At 43.0% G+C, this 14890-nt stretch overlaps 1 protein-coding gene across 2 annotated transcripts in view; it reads left to right on the top strand.

Moving 5' to 3' along the window:
- Positions 1-14885, top strand: part of USP4 (ubiquitin specific peptidase 4) — a 33299-nt gene extending 18414 nt beyond the window's left edge. For both annotated transcript variants that reach the window (XM_033071731.1, XM_033071732.1), the window contains 9 exons: positions 7589-7780; positions 8306-8394; positions 9258-9473; positions 9547-9617; positions 9970-10085; positions 10563-10712; positions 11364-11467; positions 12329-12417; positions 12539-14885. In XM_033071731.1, coding sequence (XP_032927622.1) covers positions 7589-7780; positions 8306-8394; positions 9258-9473; positions 9547-9617; positions 9970-10085; positions 10563-10712; positions 11364-11467; positions 12329-12417; positions 12539-12640 — 1129 coding nt within the window. In that variant the 3' untranslated portion in view covers positions 12641-14885. The remainder of the gene's footprint in view (positions 1-7588; positions 7781-8305; positions 8395-9257; positions 9474-9546; positions 9618-9969; positions 10086-10562; positions 10713-11363; positions 11468-12328; positions 12418-12538) is intronic.
- The last annotated feature ends 5 nt before the right edge of the window (positions 14886-14890 follow it).

The following is a 14890-nucleotide window of genomic DNA, read 5'->3' as shown; positions in this document are numbered from 1 at the left end:
CAGGGAAGAGGAGAGGTGACGGGAGGAAGTTTTGCAAATCCTGTTTTTCCATGTACACCCTCCAAGATCTTTTCAGCACTGAGGGCAAGAGCAAGCAGCCAGGCACCAGGGCAAAAATTAGGAAAAAGCTGTTCATAGGAAGCCCTTTTAATGGGTAATGCTGCCAGGAAAAAGATGTAAAGTAATATTCTAACTACAGCTAAAAACCAGCATTCTTTTATTGAAAGCAAGTCTTGTCTCAAAAATCCAGCAGTGAAACGCTTGTTCATAAAGAGGAAAGTTTTTTAAAGGCAAATTTATAATTCATACTTCTAGTGCAGACAATCTACTTGCCTTGTCTGGTTATAAAATGTTTGCTGTTAGGTGTTCTAAGATTTAATTAAATAATTCAATAAATGCTCAGAGTAGTGTGAAGGTTTTTGAATTCCTCTTTGTTTCCACCTATTATTTTTTTTGTCCTGCCAGCTTCAAAGCCTGTGTTTCATTAGGAAATGTACTTGTAGTCATGGATGTACATCTCTGCCTTCTGCTTCTTCCAGTAAGGATGATTTTACAGTTAGAGGAACTTGCCAAGTGCTGCTCAAGCTGTTGTGTTTCTGCCAGAAGTAATGTTCATTGATTTGGCAGATCAGGTTTCTGTCCTCCTGTAGCTGATGTGTAATGTGTGGCTGGGGAATGTGGTATGTGGTGGTTGTTTGTTTAGAATGCTGCTGCCAATAAATTCAGGAGTTTCTGATATCTCAGCAACTTAACTTCTTAGATTACAGGTTAGTGTTTAGCTGTTTATTAAAAAGAGAAATAAAAAAAAAATATTAAAATAGGTCTTTCAGAACCTTCCACCTTTAAAGAACAAGCTTGTTTCCACTTAAAATGTTGAGAAACATTTTATTTCCCCAAAATCAGGGAAGAAGAGTTTCTCACTAAAAAGCATTTTTTGTTCTTCTTAAATTAAGACAAATTCTTTAGAGGAGCGACAAGGAAAGGACTTGCTGCTTCTGAGGGATGCTCTGTATGTCTGTATAGTCCATGAAATGTTCAGCTTGGAAAAGGTGCTCCTGTACTGCTGGTGGAGCTGTGGGGTGTATCACTGGTTCCATGGAGTGATGCATCTCTCTCTCCTGAAGAAAACTATCCTTGAAAGAAAACTATTTTTGTATCACTTAATGAAAGGGAACAGATGTCTTTTATTAGAAAGTACAGCAGTGTAGGGATTTACAGTCACAGTATTTTCACCCAAAATTCACAATTGAAATAACCTAAAAAAGACTCAGTAAACCATCTAATACATCAAACATTTGTTTGTGCTACATCTCTACTGGATATTGCCACAAAAGGATCTCTTAAGAACACTTTGTACAGTGTTGGGCTGACAGGATAGCAGTTGCTTTTTAAGAAAGGAAGAATCCTTCTGGAAGCTGCTTGCATACCATGTTTTGAAAACTTAAATTTTTCCTAAGATTTGTTTGAATCACTTAATGGCCTTGTGTGATAAGATGAAAACATACCAGCTTCAAGTCTAGGAAGATAGAATTTACAGGACAGATGGGTTCTTTAAGATAGCATTACTTGTTTATAAATCAGATGAGGAGCTGCATGATTTCAGGGTGTTGGGTTCAGTGAGCAAAGCCAAGTGAGAGCTAGGCCAGCTTTCAGGTGGGAAAAACAAACTGGAGAGGGATTATCTGGTAGTCCTGGTACCTTTTGCAGGGTATGTTCTTAGGTACTAAATATTAACATAGATGTGCTTCAGCCTGGCATATAATGCAACCTGGGACATGATTGAGTACCATTAGTTAATTTTTTTTTTATTCAAGTAAAAGATGTTTTCTAGAGTAAAAGTATTTCTTGTACTTAAATTATACTTTGTGGTACTTGTCTCATGTGCTTGAACTCTTAATTAGTTCATGTTTTATTGATCCTGTCCCTTTTATATAGTCATCATGTGCTCTTATTTCCCAGTTATGTCCAGTAGCAAGACTTCCCTGTAGGAAAACTGTAATGTCTATGTCTTGCTCCTTGTTTAAGTAGTTGCAGTTAGATGCTAAGTTTCTTTCACTGGTTAGAAAACAAAGAGAAAAACTATCCAAAACAGAGTTAAATCAGTACAGCATATTCAGAAACAGATACTTCTCATGTGTATTTCCTCAAAACTTGTGTGCATTCCCCAAACTTACATTTTGAAATTACAGATGGCTCAGTGAGTCCTATTTTTGACGTCTTTTTCTGAAGGAGTTTGTTGCCTAGTTTTTGAATTGGGGTGGGCTCACAGGCCTTTTCTTTTGTTCTTCCTGATAGCCACAATGAGTGAATTCTGAGAGAAGCTGTGATAAACTGAAGACCACACCCTTCCGTTTAAATAATCTTTTTCAAGGTGTAACAGTTTCCTCACCTGAAAAGCACTCCTCCCTTCCATTGGCAGAAGCAAACCAAGGTTGTTTTAGTAATCATCTGTGGTTATTTGCTGGACTCTTAAGAATCCAAAGAATGAGAGGGTAATGATAGGGCAGTACAAAGCCCCAGGGCTCTGAGTTCGTGAGCAGCTGCCATCCAATTGTTCCTTTGTTCCTTGCTCTTGTTGTCCCCCTCTAAACACATTGCTCAGAGTCCAGCAGATTTTCCACCTGTGATCACCTTTGTGGCTGTCTCCTGTAACAAATCAGTTGTTTCAGTGATTCTGAAGCTGTAGGATCTGCTTGTAACTTAAAGTGGCAACTCTTGCCTTCTGTATGTTTCTTAGCATCATATTAAGTTGTCTCAGGATTGAAAAATTTAAATATGAATGTCTGTCTCTTACAGTGTTTCTGCATGTTTGCTTTGCTGAGAGCAGTAGCCAAGGCCTGCCTGTGACAACAATACCCTTGTGGTTTGCCAGGCCTCTGGTTTTATTGTGTTGTGCACTGGCCAGCTGGGAATACACATCTCAATTCAAAAGTCAAAAACTCTTAACACTGCAGGAGATCTGTGCTCCAGCAGGGCTGTGACTTCAAAAAATTAAAGTCAGTACTTTTGTACTGGTGTCTTGCTTTTGACACCAATGTCTGTTCAGTCTCAGGCCTCTGTTGGTTTGTTACTGAGCAGATCATGGATTTTCCTGAAATGTTTGGGGTGGAAATGTCACTGAGCAGGAACTCTCACGACACATTGCAGGAGGAATAGAGCAGCTGGAATGGGTCTTGGCTTTTCTGAACATTTGCTTGACAGAGAACATAGTCTGCAGACATAGATACTGTATTCCAGACTGTGCTGTTGGTAAAAATTGGGAAATGTGTGGTGTGTGGGATGTATGGAATATTGAACTGCCACCTTTTATGGGTTATTTCAGTGGTGGGAAAAACTAGGGGTTTTCATAGAGTTATGAGGGAGGACACATTCAGCCTTGTGGTTTTTGCAGGGCATCCTGGACATCTTGAGATGTGTATTGTGACTTTGAATGTGCCACTTAAGTGGTGGGAAATGCTGAATCTGGGGGAGTGAGGAAGGGGGCAAGAATTGAACTCCATTTGGAACTTAAGCTGAATGGATTGCAGTGTAGAAAACAAAGATGTGCCCTGGATTTCTAAGATACATTTTCTCTCTGAACTGCTCAGTTTATGGTTCATCAGTTCTTCTGGTATATTATCTTACCTATTGAGGTTGCTGATAGTAAAACCTCAGAAAGAAGAAATGCAAATACCACTGAACTGCTTGATACTTAGGTGACTTTAAGTAACTTTTGAAATGCATCCCAGAATAAACCTGGCACCTTTTACACAAGAGGACAAAACTGTACATTTTCTTCTCCAAGTCTATTGAAAGGGAAGGAGAGTTTGGAAACTCTCCAAGCCTGTTCTTTCACAAGGCTTTGCACTCATGTCTATCATCTTGACAGGCTTGGAACTCTCAGGTAGTCCTGGAGCAAGTTGTGTTAATATTTATCAGAGAAGAGCTGAGATGCAGAAATGGAGAGGGTTGGTAGAAGCTTTGAAACAAGATCACTGACCCAGACAGTGCAGGGGGCAGTGCAGCCAGGGAATGGTGGGAGTATCCCACTTCTCACAGTGTTGGAAATGGTTCTCTCCAAGCATGTTGTTCTGTGGAAGGACAGGGAGGTCTGTGGCAAGTGATCAGAAATCACTCCTGTAAAGGTGGTCTGCAAATCAATTTGATGCCAGTAGGTCAGTGTTTGTGCTGAATGCTCTCATTGCCCAGGCTAAGCAGAGCACAGCATTCAGCACACAACCCAAACACTTGCTATTTCTTTTCCTCAGGTTCTGGGAAGCCCAGCCCCACTAGGACCTCCGGCTCCCGCTCCAATGTAACCCCCACACATGCACCATGCTGGTGATGTCCCATCACCAGGGATCCTGCTGGAGCTTGGAGCCGGCCTACAAGGGCTCAGGTAAGCACCACATAAAACAAACTCCACAGCCCATTTCAAGGGTATTGCTCTTAGTGTTTCTTCTCAGTTCTTAGGAACTAAGAAGAAAAATGTTCTGATGGATAAACTAGATACACCTGTTCTCTTAGCCTGGCTAATGGGGCATATTACATAACATGCATTGTTTATGTTGATAAAAGTTTCACAAATTGATTTGCAGGTCACCTTTAACCTATAAAAGTGTGCATATTTGAATAGGATCTATTCAGTTTGCCATACATGCCATGTTTTCTACCTTCTCTTACAACATGCTGTGTATTACATTTAGATGAGTTCATGGTCTTGAACAAACATTACTGGCTGCAGAGATGTCAGGTTTCTTAGTGTGACTGAGGCTACAGTAATTATTGAACTGAGTTAATGAGATCAGCAGACCAGCAGGTCCAGTAGTTTCATATGAAGCATTTGAGATGTGTGGGATCTTATAGCAGACTGATCTGTGAAGTTTGTTCACACTTGCTAGAATTTGGGTTTTCTTGTTTGAAATGAGGGTTTGCGTCCTTTCCAAAATGTATTTATTTAAGCCTTGTATAAACCTCCAGTGGGAAATTCCCTCATCGTTTTTAATCTTGCTCCTCTGCAAGACTGGCAAAATCCTTTGACCAAGTTCTGCAGGGCAAACTGTCCATTGTCTAAGAAAGTTGCATTTTCAGTCTCTGATCTCTGTTTACTTGTTTGTTTGTGTTCTGCTATTACAAAAGAAGGTAAACAGATTAGGAGTGTCTCCACTTTCTAGAAGGGATCGGAATATGTGCAGCACTTTCTCCCATTTTTTTCCAGTCCTGTGTTTATTCTTACTTCTAGTTTTTGACCCTGTTGTGGCTTCTCAGCAGCACCTCTGGATTGGTGTGCAGTAGAAACCCCCTTCAGGCAGATCTGTTTGGCAGCTTCTCTAGCAGCATTTTTTCCTGCCCTCTCCATTGTCTTTCAGAATAGACTTCTTGGTTATTGCTGTAGATTGACTTGTGGTCCACATAGTGTTTTGCAGCTGGGATTAATATCATAGATCCCAGCACCTGTGAGGGAATGTTTCAGTAACATACAACCTATATATTAGCGTGCTGTTTAGCTCAGAGTATTTTTTGCTTCTGGTGTCCTTTCATGTACCTCTATTCCTTCATAGCTTTCCATCCTTTTGTGCCCTTGCTTACCTTAATTGTGCAACAGAACAAAGTTACCTCATTGCTTACTGCCTCCTTTGTGAATTGAAACCACAGACCTGAACCTCCATAGTGCTGGTAAAGACTGGTCAAGTCCTACCCCATTGCTTAGCAGTTTTCAGACACTTTCCTGAGTTGTCATGAGTTGTAGAGGCAATTAGCCAGTATCTAGCAGTGTGGTAGTAGCTGAGCTAATGTTTCTGACTTCTGAAACCATGTTGTGTCTGGAGTAGCATCACCTTCATATTCTATTATTTCAATTAAGTTGTAACATACAGAATTATGGAGTATTGTCCAACAATTCCCAGTATCAGCTCTACAGCCTTCCTTACACTGTACATAAAGTACTTTGGTTTTGGTTCTTTTTTTCAAGGGATAGCTGTTGCTCAGGAGCTCATAAAAATGACAGATCTTGATTCTGGTATGTCTGCTTTTATACTAGTATGTAAAGTATGTTCTGAGATAGAATGGGAAGAAAAGGGCACTTAAGTAACCAGATCTGTTATGCTGTGGTGAAAAGTGTGTGAGATGCTTTCTGCAGAGTGCTGTAGTGTGCTGCATGCTGGCTGTTTGTGATGGATGACCTCTACCTGTGGGAATAGTCTTTTATTTCTGTCCCATCTGTTCCTTCTCATGGGCTGGGCTTCATTCAGATGGTGAGGGTGGAGTGTAAATGGGGCTTCATTAACTGCTGCTCGCAGAGCAAGTGTAAGTTGTGTGAGAGGAGTCACAGGAGTGTCATGCACTGAGCTGTGTTATAGAGTCCAGGCTAAGGGTCTCATAGGACCTGGTGTTAATCCCAGATTATATTCTGGGACTGAGTATGGCCTTTTGTGGTTTAAACAGTACTAAGCGAAATAATTCACCTCTTTGTGGTGCTGTTTCTCAGGCAACTTTTGGTGTGGACTGTATGCAGTGCTGGTGTTCAGTGGAATAGCATTGACAGCCTAGAAAACCTCAACAGCTGCTGGCATTGGACTCTTATGCTGACTCTGAGCTCTTGTGTTCTTGGTGGGCTGGGACTCCCTGGAAGGATGTTTTCCTTCATGTAGTCTACTGACTCAGTCCAAGTCCCAAGCTGGGATACTTTCTTGTCAGTAGAATGAAGCAGAATTACACCTCTGAAATTTGTTCTCTCTGCCCTGAACACAGGAATAAAAAATGTTTCTCAGCTCTTGAGAGAAGGGGAAGGGGCTTGTCTAATGTAAAAGAATTGTTAGGAGTTTGAGGCATTCAGATATGTGATTGTGGTCTCAGTCATTGTGTAATCACCTCTTTCATTAAATCTTTCTTGCAGTTTTAAGATAAATCTGGGACAGGTGACTCATTAAAGAGCAGTGCAACTTGGCATTCCTGAAAATGAATCTTTTGTAGTGAATAGGCCTGAAGCAAACAGTGTGATAGTGTTGGACAACGTGGTTACTTTTGCCTTTGCTCTGACAGCTGCAAATACCTCATTTGCTGTTTCACCCAGGGCACAAACTGCGTCACAGTCTCCTCACTGTTCTCCCAGGCTGTTTGTTGTCTTCCAGATTTTTTCTTGTTTGTTTACTGTCCTTGGATTTTTCTATGAAGCAGATGTTTCCAGACTCTTGGTTTTATGAAACATTAGCTGTTCAGTGATGTGAGCTCAGGCCATAAAACTGATTGAGAGGTTGGGAGAATGCAAGACCCAAGGTATCAAGAAGATTTCTTTCTCTAGGGGGAACAAGCGTTGTCAGAGTGATTTCAAAGTACATTTAGTATTTTTCACTGGTTGAAGCACTTTGGAGTTGTCAGGCTAGTGTCTTGGGTGGTGATTGGTAATAGAGGTATGAATTAGGATTAAAGACACAGGAAAGGTGGCACCTGAGTTGTTTGCAGGTGTGTCCTCTTCCACTGAGCCATGGGGAGTATTCAGGAAACTGCTCTGTAGCATGAGGACAGCACAGCCCTCTTGTACTGTTGGAGAGATTTGCTGAACTGAGTTCATATTGGAAATAACCCATGGAAATACCTGTCTTTCAAACAGGTATGAAGTGTGCAAGCCAAGTGAGGATGGCTCGGAGTATGTTACTCTCTCCATTTATTTTCGGGAAAAGACAATGAGGCAATCCAGCAATACTACAGGGACTGTGCTCTTTGGGCAGCCACTGTTAATATCTGTGCCCAAACACAAGCTCACTGTGGATCACCTGTACAGTGTGGTTTTGGAGCAGATCAGGTAAGTCATGGCTGTACCTTTGAATCCTATGCCAAGCTCGATTCAATTACATTGTAATAGGATTACTGAATCCTTGTTAACAGGGAGAATTTTCTTTGATTTGTGTGGGTTGTGTAAACCAGGATTTGCATTGCATTAGTGTCTGGAGGCCCCAGGGACATTTCAAGGTCCTGTTTTTTTGGGCTTTGTAACAGATATTGCTGGCTCAGCCTCACAAAAGGAGTCGGGAGCAGAGCTTGGCATATTTTCAGGGCTCACAGATGGGGCCACCATAACTTACTTTTGCTCTTGCAATATACAGCCAGTGAAACATGGAACAAGCAGTGAGAGCAGAGATTTAGGGAATTGTTTAACTCATTCTGAGGGCTCTTGGTGCTGTCATATAAATGTAAATGGTGCTGTACAGGGTGGGTTGTGGTTTGCTGGAGGGAATTGGGCAGCAGGAGCTGATGATAGAGGAGGGTGCTGCTGTTCTGGTGCACAACAGCACTATGGCTGGGTAATAAATGTATCCCTTCTCCTCAGCCGCTGTGTGAAACTCCCTCTGGCAGAAGAATACTCCCCACCCTGCCCAGACAGAGGAACCTGCAATGGCTCCAATGGTGTGGTTGAAGGTAAAGCCCTTTCAAAATCTGCTGGAAGCTTTTCAGGACTCTAAGCTTTCTAACAGCATTTGTTTGGTAGTGTATGTATCTGGCTTAAGCTCTTACAGGTTGTTTTCTCCACCATGATTAAACCATGCTGTTGTGCTGGACATCTGCTTGGTATAGGGAGAATCTTGTAGACCATTTTCTTCCTGGGGAGATCAGATGTGCAGCAGCTGGAGAACAAGGTGTGGATGTGCATTCATCCTGACCAGTGCTAGGGAAATCCTTGCTTAATTGAGGTGTCCAGATGCCTCCCTCCAGAAGCAACCTTTCCTGATATGCCTTTTGATGGTGAAAACTGGCCTGTTAGGTGACAAAGATTGTGGAGAAATTTGTCTGTTGGAGGACATAGAATCAACAGTCTCATTCCTAGGTCTCATGCTCAGTAGGCAGCTTTTATGAGGTTTCCCTTCCCTGTTTGATTCACTAGTGTAGCCCTGAGGGTAACAGCTAGAATAAGTTAAATGGGGAAAAAACCTGCCCATTTTCTCTAAAGAATGGAAATAACTTTCTTGGTGACTTACATACTCCTTTCTGTGAAGACACCCTTGCTGATTCTCTCTTGGAGATGCTTCTTAGGGTGTGCTGTCAGGAGGAGTCACTGTTAACCTGCACACTGAGCGCTCTCCTAAACTGGCATCTGCTAAAAGAGAAAATACAGCTTTGGATGGAGTGGTTAGCAAGCAGAGGTTTCTTTGTATGCTTTTACATTGCTTTCCACTTAATGGGTGTGTTGTACAGTCTGATGCAGAAAGCTGTCCATGGGAGGTGTCAGGCTAAACTTTCACTGAAGCCCTATAATATTGTCCTTGTTTGAAATTTTTTTCCAGGTGACATTGAAGAGATGGAGCATCAGGATGACGGAGAGGAAGGCAAGGAAAAACTGACAGAAGTTGATCCCTGCCACTCTGAGGGCTGTATGCAAGTGGAGTCAGCAAGAGACCTGCAGCCTTGCAAGAAAAAGTATTTCACTTTTAGCCTTGTGAATTCCTCTGGGACCTCGGAGATAAACTCCATTGTTGAAGGAAAAATTTTAAAACTGAATGGTAATTATTTTCTTGCTGTATTTTTTCCCCTTCTTTTTCCACCTGTGCAATAAATAATTCTTCTTTCTTGTAGCTTTTTCTGCAGTTGCCATTGACTGGGATTCTGAGACACGGAGGCTACTTTATGATGAACAGGAGGCACAGGTTGTAATATGCTCTTTTCATAAGTAATCTGTAAATTTGCATGGTATTTAAAAGGTGACAGTAAACAGTGTTCTGCTGGGTTATCTTTTGTAACAGAATAAACTGGATTTTTGTAACAGAGTAAGACAGTTTTTACTGTCTGGATGAAAGCTTTAAACCCAAGTGAGGATGTATATTTTCTCTTATGGATTTATTTTGCATAAGAAAGGAGTGTCTGAAAGCTGGAGATAATTGTCTGGGTGGGGAAGGAGGTGCAGAAATAGGCAGTGTTGGGAAAGTGAGCGTGTAATTTCTTGATGTCAGGGATTACAGAGTACATGAAATTGAATAATGCACCCGTCTCTTTCACTAGGCATTTGAAAAACATGGAAGCATGCTACAACCACAGAAGAAGAAGGCTGTAGTAGCCCTCAGAGACTGCATAGAGCTCTTCACTACTATGGAAACCCTTGGTGAACATGACCCGTGGTAAGAACCTCTGCCTGTCTGTAGAATACCATAACTGAGTTCATATGATTTTTCATGTGATTCTTGTATAATTTCCCAGGTCTGTCTTTTTGTTCTCATCTTTGAGAAGTCTCTCAGATCTGTATTAAGTCATTGACTCAGTAGGCTGTGAATGTGGGTTAATAAAAGTATTTGTTTCCTGCCTGTATTTAGGAAAAGAAAGTGTCAGTGGGAATGTAGCTTCCAACAACCAGGCTATTTTTAAAAGTTATTTTTTGTACAATGTGCAGTTAACATACTTGCCATAGGACCATAAAGTGAAAGCAAGTTGGAGTTTGGAATTCTCTGAGATAGTGTGTTCACCTGCATATTCCACAGGCAGTATGCCTTCTGTAAGGCAGGGACTGTACTTGTGCTGGTGAGGCATCTTGAATGAAAGGCCAGAAGCTTTTCTTTTGATGCAGTCATTAATTTCCTTGTTTGTTACTCCTTCCTTAGGTACTGCCCTAACTGTAAGAAACATCAACAGGCCACGAAGAAGTTTGACTTGTGGTCTTTGCCCAGGATTTTGGTGGTACATTTAAAACGCTTCTCGTACAGCAGATACTGGAGGGATAAACTTGACACTGTTGTGGAATTCCCCATCAGGTAGGATTCTTCCCTCAAGCTAGGAAGAGCTTGAAGAACTTTGTCAAGAAAGATGTACTTCTGATGTTTCTGTTGGGTGGGCTCGTTGTAAAGGCTGTAACTGGAGCAGGTGTTTTCTGGGTTTGAATGGCTGGGCAGCAGACATAAGTTGAAAGAGTTAGTTTTTTGGGGGGTGGTTTTTATTAATGCTATTCAGCTTTATGCATGTCAAAGAACATTAGTTACTAGCAGGTATTGCTTCTTCTGAAATTCAGTTACATGCATGTGATTCAACCAAGAGAACTTCTGTAGCAATTTTTTTGGGCGGTGCTGCACTTGTAATGCTGAGTATTGCACAATTACAAGATGAAAGCCTGCCTTTCCCCTCTGCTTCTGCTTGCTAGCATCCTGCTGTGGGATGAAGCATATCCCTTAGTATTCCTGTCTCTGTGCCTACACAGGGACACTCCAAACTGTGTTTTATTCAACACCTCCCTCTAAACCTTCTGGCAGTGTGTTTGTCAGGACCTGCCTTGTGTGGGAGGGGTAACAGGTCTGGTCTTCACACTAAAAGCACCTGGCCCCTGAGCAGCAGAGCAGCACTGGTGCTGGCTTCAGTTCCTAAAAAAGTGATGGCTACTGGTGTACTGATAGTTTTGTGTTTCCTTCCAGAGGTTTGAACATGTCCGAGTTTGTCTGCGACCCAAGAGCAGGCTCATATGTGTATGATCTCATTGCAGTTTCCAATCACTATGGAGCCATGGGAGTGGGCCACTGTGAGTAACTGCTGTTTGTCCTTTGTGTGCAAGGAAACATGAGCAGAGGGGACATGGGAGGGCTCTGCTGGGACATCTGCAATAGCCCTCACCTAAGGTGTCTGGTCCAAAACTTATCTGAGTCTGTGTGCAGGAGAGTATCATGTTGGCATCCTCTTAGGATATGCAGGGCAGATAGGTAGCAGCACTTTGGCCTGAGTCCTGACTGATGCCTGTGGAACCCTAGTTAGTTGTCATTAGTTTGTGTGATGTTCCCCAATTTAGGAGTGGAGTCAAAATTTTTCAATGCTGAACCTGAAATTGTGACACTGGCTGACAGTAGAATGTCTCCACCTTTGCACTGATAAGGACTGACATAGGAAAATGTAATTTCATCAGGAGAAAAACCCACTTATATACAAGTTTGGTACGTGATGAGACTGTGTTTTCTGTCACTGGTGTTGCTGCAGCATAGATGAAAAGTGTCTGTAGGTGAGTTACCTGTATCAGGTGTCCATGCAGATCCATGCTGTAGATGACACTTGTAAAACCACCCAGAAGCAATTTACCATGAGAGAATGATGAGCTCCTGTAGCTGAAGGGGGTGCATGATCACAGTCACAGAAATCTTGGCTGGAAGAGACATTGAGGGACTTCTGACTTCATTTGTGAGTGAGGATTGTAAGAACCAAATCAGATCCATTAGCAGCAGAAAACTTTTCTTGCAAGTGAAAATGCAGAGTCTTAAACTATGTGTGTTTGGGAAGGCTCTAACTAAAGGGCAGTGAGCAAAGCACACATGGTTGGAGTCCCAGTGTCCCAGGTGTGTGTTCCCTGCTGGCCTTCCCCAGAGTGCTGAGCTGCAGTTTCTCACCCTGACAGACACTGCCTACGCAAAGAACAAGGTGAATGACAAGTGGTACTACTTCGACGACAGCAGCGTCTCGGTGGCTTCAGAAGACCAAATAGTGGTGAGTATTTGGCTTGAGGCTGTTCCAGGTCTGTGCTGAGAGTGTGGTTCCCTGCTTTGGGTGTGACATTGCAGCCAAGCTGTGTAGATGGTTTCAGATGGGTTTTCTTTTTGTTTGGTAGACAAAAGCTGCATATGTGCTGTTCTATCAGCGCCGAAACAGCGAGGAACATTCTGCCCCCTCTGCTCCCCAAGAAGAGTGTGATGGCATGGACACCAACTGAGCACCACCTCCAGCACTCAGCCACCATGGCAGTGGTTGCTCTTGTAAAACAATGCCTGAGGCGCTTTTTCTTCCTTCTGTAGAGGTCAAGCAGAAAATGAAGCACTGAAAGTTTCAGTGCTGGGGGTTGCAAAATAGCACTGAAGAGCCAGGAATAGGTGCTGACACTTGGGTATTTAGAGGCCAAAAATAATATATATTGGAGCTTCAATAAAGTTCTTTTTAAAATCTGGCTGAGCTGTGTGGCTAGAGGCAGGGGTTGGGGCTGTGGTTCTTGGGCTGAGGGCTGTAGCTGGGGTTGGGAGAGGACAGCCTGAGCTGGAGGCCAGGCACAGCTGAGCCTTGCAGGGGCCCATGGAGGAGAATGGTGGGTACGATTCTATGAATCGGCACTGGCGCTTCCTGTCACCTCTCTGGTGTTGCTGTTGGGCCCTGCCTGTGGCAGGGAGGCGTCCTGCACCTTTTCTGGAGCTCAGTTCAGATCTTTGTACGTCTGGTCTGTTGCAGTCTCTGCCATTGTACCTAGGTCCCCATGCAAAGCAACAAACGTTTATTTTGCTTGCATCCTTTCACTGATGCATTTGAGGCTCTCCTGGGCAGTTTGGACTCAGCATTTTTCATGTGAACAGTGAACCCAGTGATGCAGGAATCTTGGCCAGAAGTGAATCATACCTGCCTGTGGTGTGGCATATGTGCAGGCTGATCCCCATGGAGATGCAGGATACAGCTGCTCTGGCTCCAGTTCTTCTGCAAAGAAAATACCATCCATAACTTTGATTTCTTTTCCATCTCCTACACCCCTGACTTCCAGGCTGTTCTGTAAGCACTTTTCTGCTGCCAGCATTTCTCCTATGGTTTGTGCAGTGACAGCATTTTTATCCTTTTTTGCTCATTTATGTCTTCAGCCAAGCTCAGCACTGTTCCCAGAGCTGTCACCTGTATAGGTGACAGCCCAATGCAATGGACTGCATGAATTTTCAGCCTTTTCTCTTGCAACTTTGGTTTTTTTGGACTTCTCTTTCAGCCCTCCTCCACCCTTAAGTGCTGCCTTTTATATCCTCACCTGACCTGTGGGGCTGCAGGTGTGACAGTCCCATCCCACGTCCTGTTTGCCTCTGCTGTTCAATGGTTCTTTTCCACCATTTTGTCACAACTGGCAAATGTTCTTCCCTCTGGCCTCCTTTGCTGTTTGTTGTTTTTTAAGACTCAAGTCCAGCTTTCTTGAAGAGACCCCTGTGAGTCTCAGTGGAGAACTGGTCTTCCACGTGAAAAATGGGAAAAATTCCAGAACCTTAGCCTGTATTTTTTTAGAGAAACATCTAGTTCAAGGTAGTGAACCAAACAGGAGGGTTTTTCCTTCTTGGATCCAAGTGTTTTGGCAGAATGAAAGGCTGAGACTGGCTATATGTGTGCTTTTTTTCCCCCTAGAATATGTTCTTGCAGCTGCTATGGCTTCAGTGCTGGCCATCACCTTCTGTTGTGGTGGTCAGCAGTGCTCGTCCATTTAACTCCAAACTTGCCAGCTCAGCCCCACCTTTCTGCAGCTCTGGGCAACAGGCCCTGTAGGAAATTGCAGTGTGCCTGTCCGTGCACCCTGGGAGGGCAGCACCAGACAGCCCTTTGCCAGGGCACTGGGAAGTGGTGGGGAGGAGGAGGGGGCATTGCCTCTAGCCAGAATGCTACTGATGTGACTTTCCTTTGTGGTATTTTGCTTTTAAAGCATTAAAATTTGAATTTTGAGATTACAATTGCTTAGTTGCTTCTGCCGTTCCATTTTATTTTTATTTTTGCAACTCAATATTGTATTTTTTTCCCTTATTACTGAGGGGAGCATGCAAAAAGCAATTTTTAAGCTGTAGCACTGCACTGAAATTACTCTAATGAGCATTTGTTTGTTTTACCCTGAAAGTAAATCATGTGGGCATTCCAAAATGGGGAATAGAGGAAAGGGAGGACAATAAAAGACGTTTTTAAAAGAGAAATCAATCTGAAATAGCCTTTGTTCTCCTCTTTGCCTCCCTACCTGTGCTGACACTGAGAAATCCATCTGTGGAGCTCAATCTCAGATGCTGAACAGACTGTTGTACTGCAGAACAAGCGGCCCAGCTCTGCTTTCTCTGCCTGAGTGCTGGGCTTTGGCTGGTGTGTGTGTGCTGTAATACCAGACTGTTTTTTTAGACTAGCACTTTGTAAGTGGCTGGCTCTGTTGTACAAAGAGGAAAATTAAAGAGTGGTTTGCACTGAAACTGGG

Source organism: Catharus ustulatus, chromosome 13 (assembly GCF_009819885.2).
Source record: "Catharus ustulatus isolate bCatUst1 chromosome 13, bCatUst1.pri.v2, whole genome shotgun sequence".
Lineage (NCBI taxonomy): Eukaryota > Metazoa > Chordata > Aves > Passeriformes > Turdidae > Catharus > Catharus ustulatus.
This window is presented reverse-complemented; position numbering and strand designations above follow the sequence as displayed.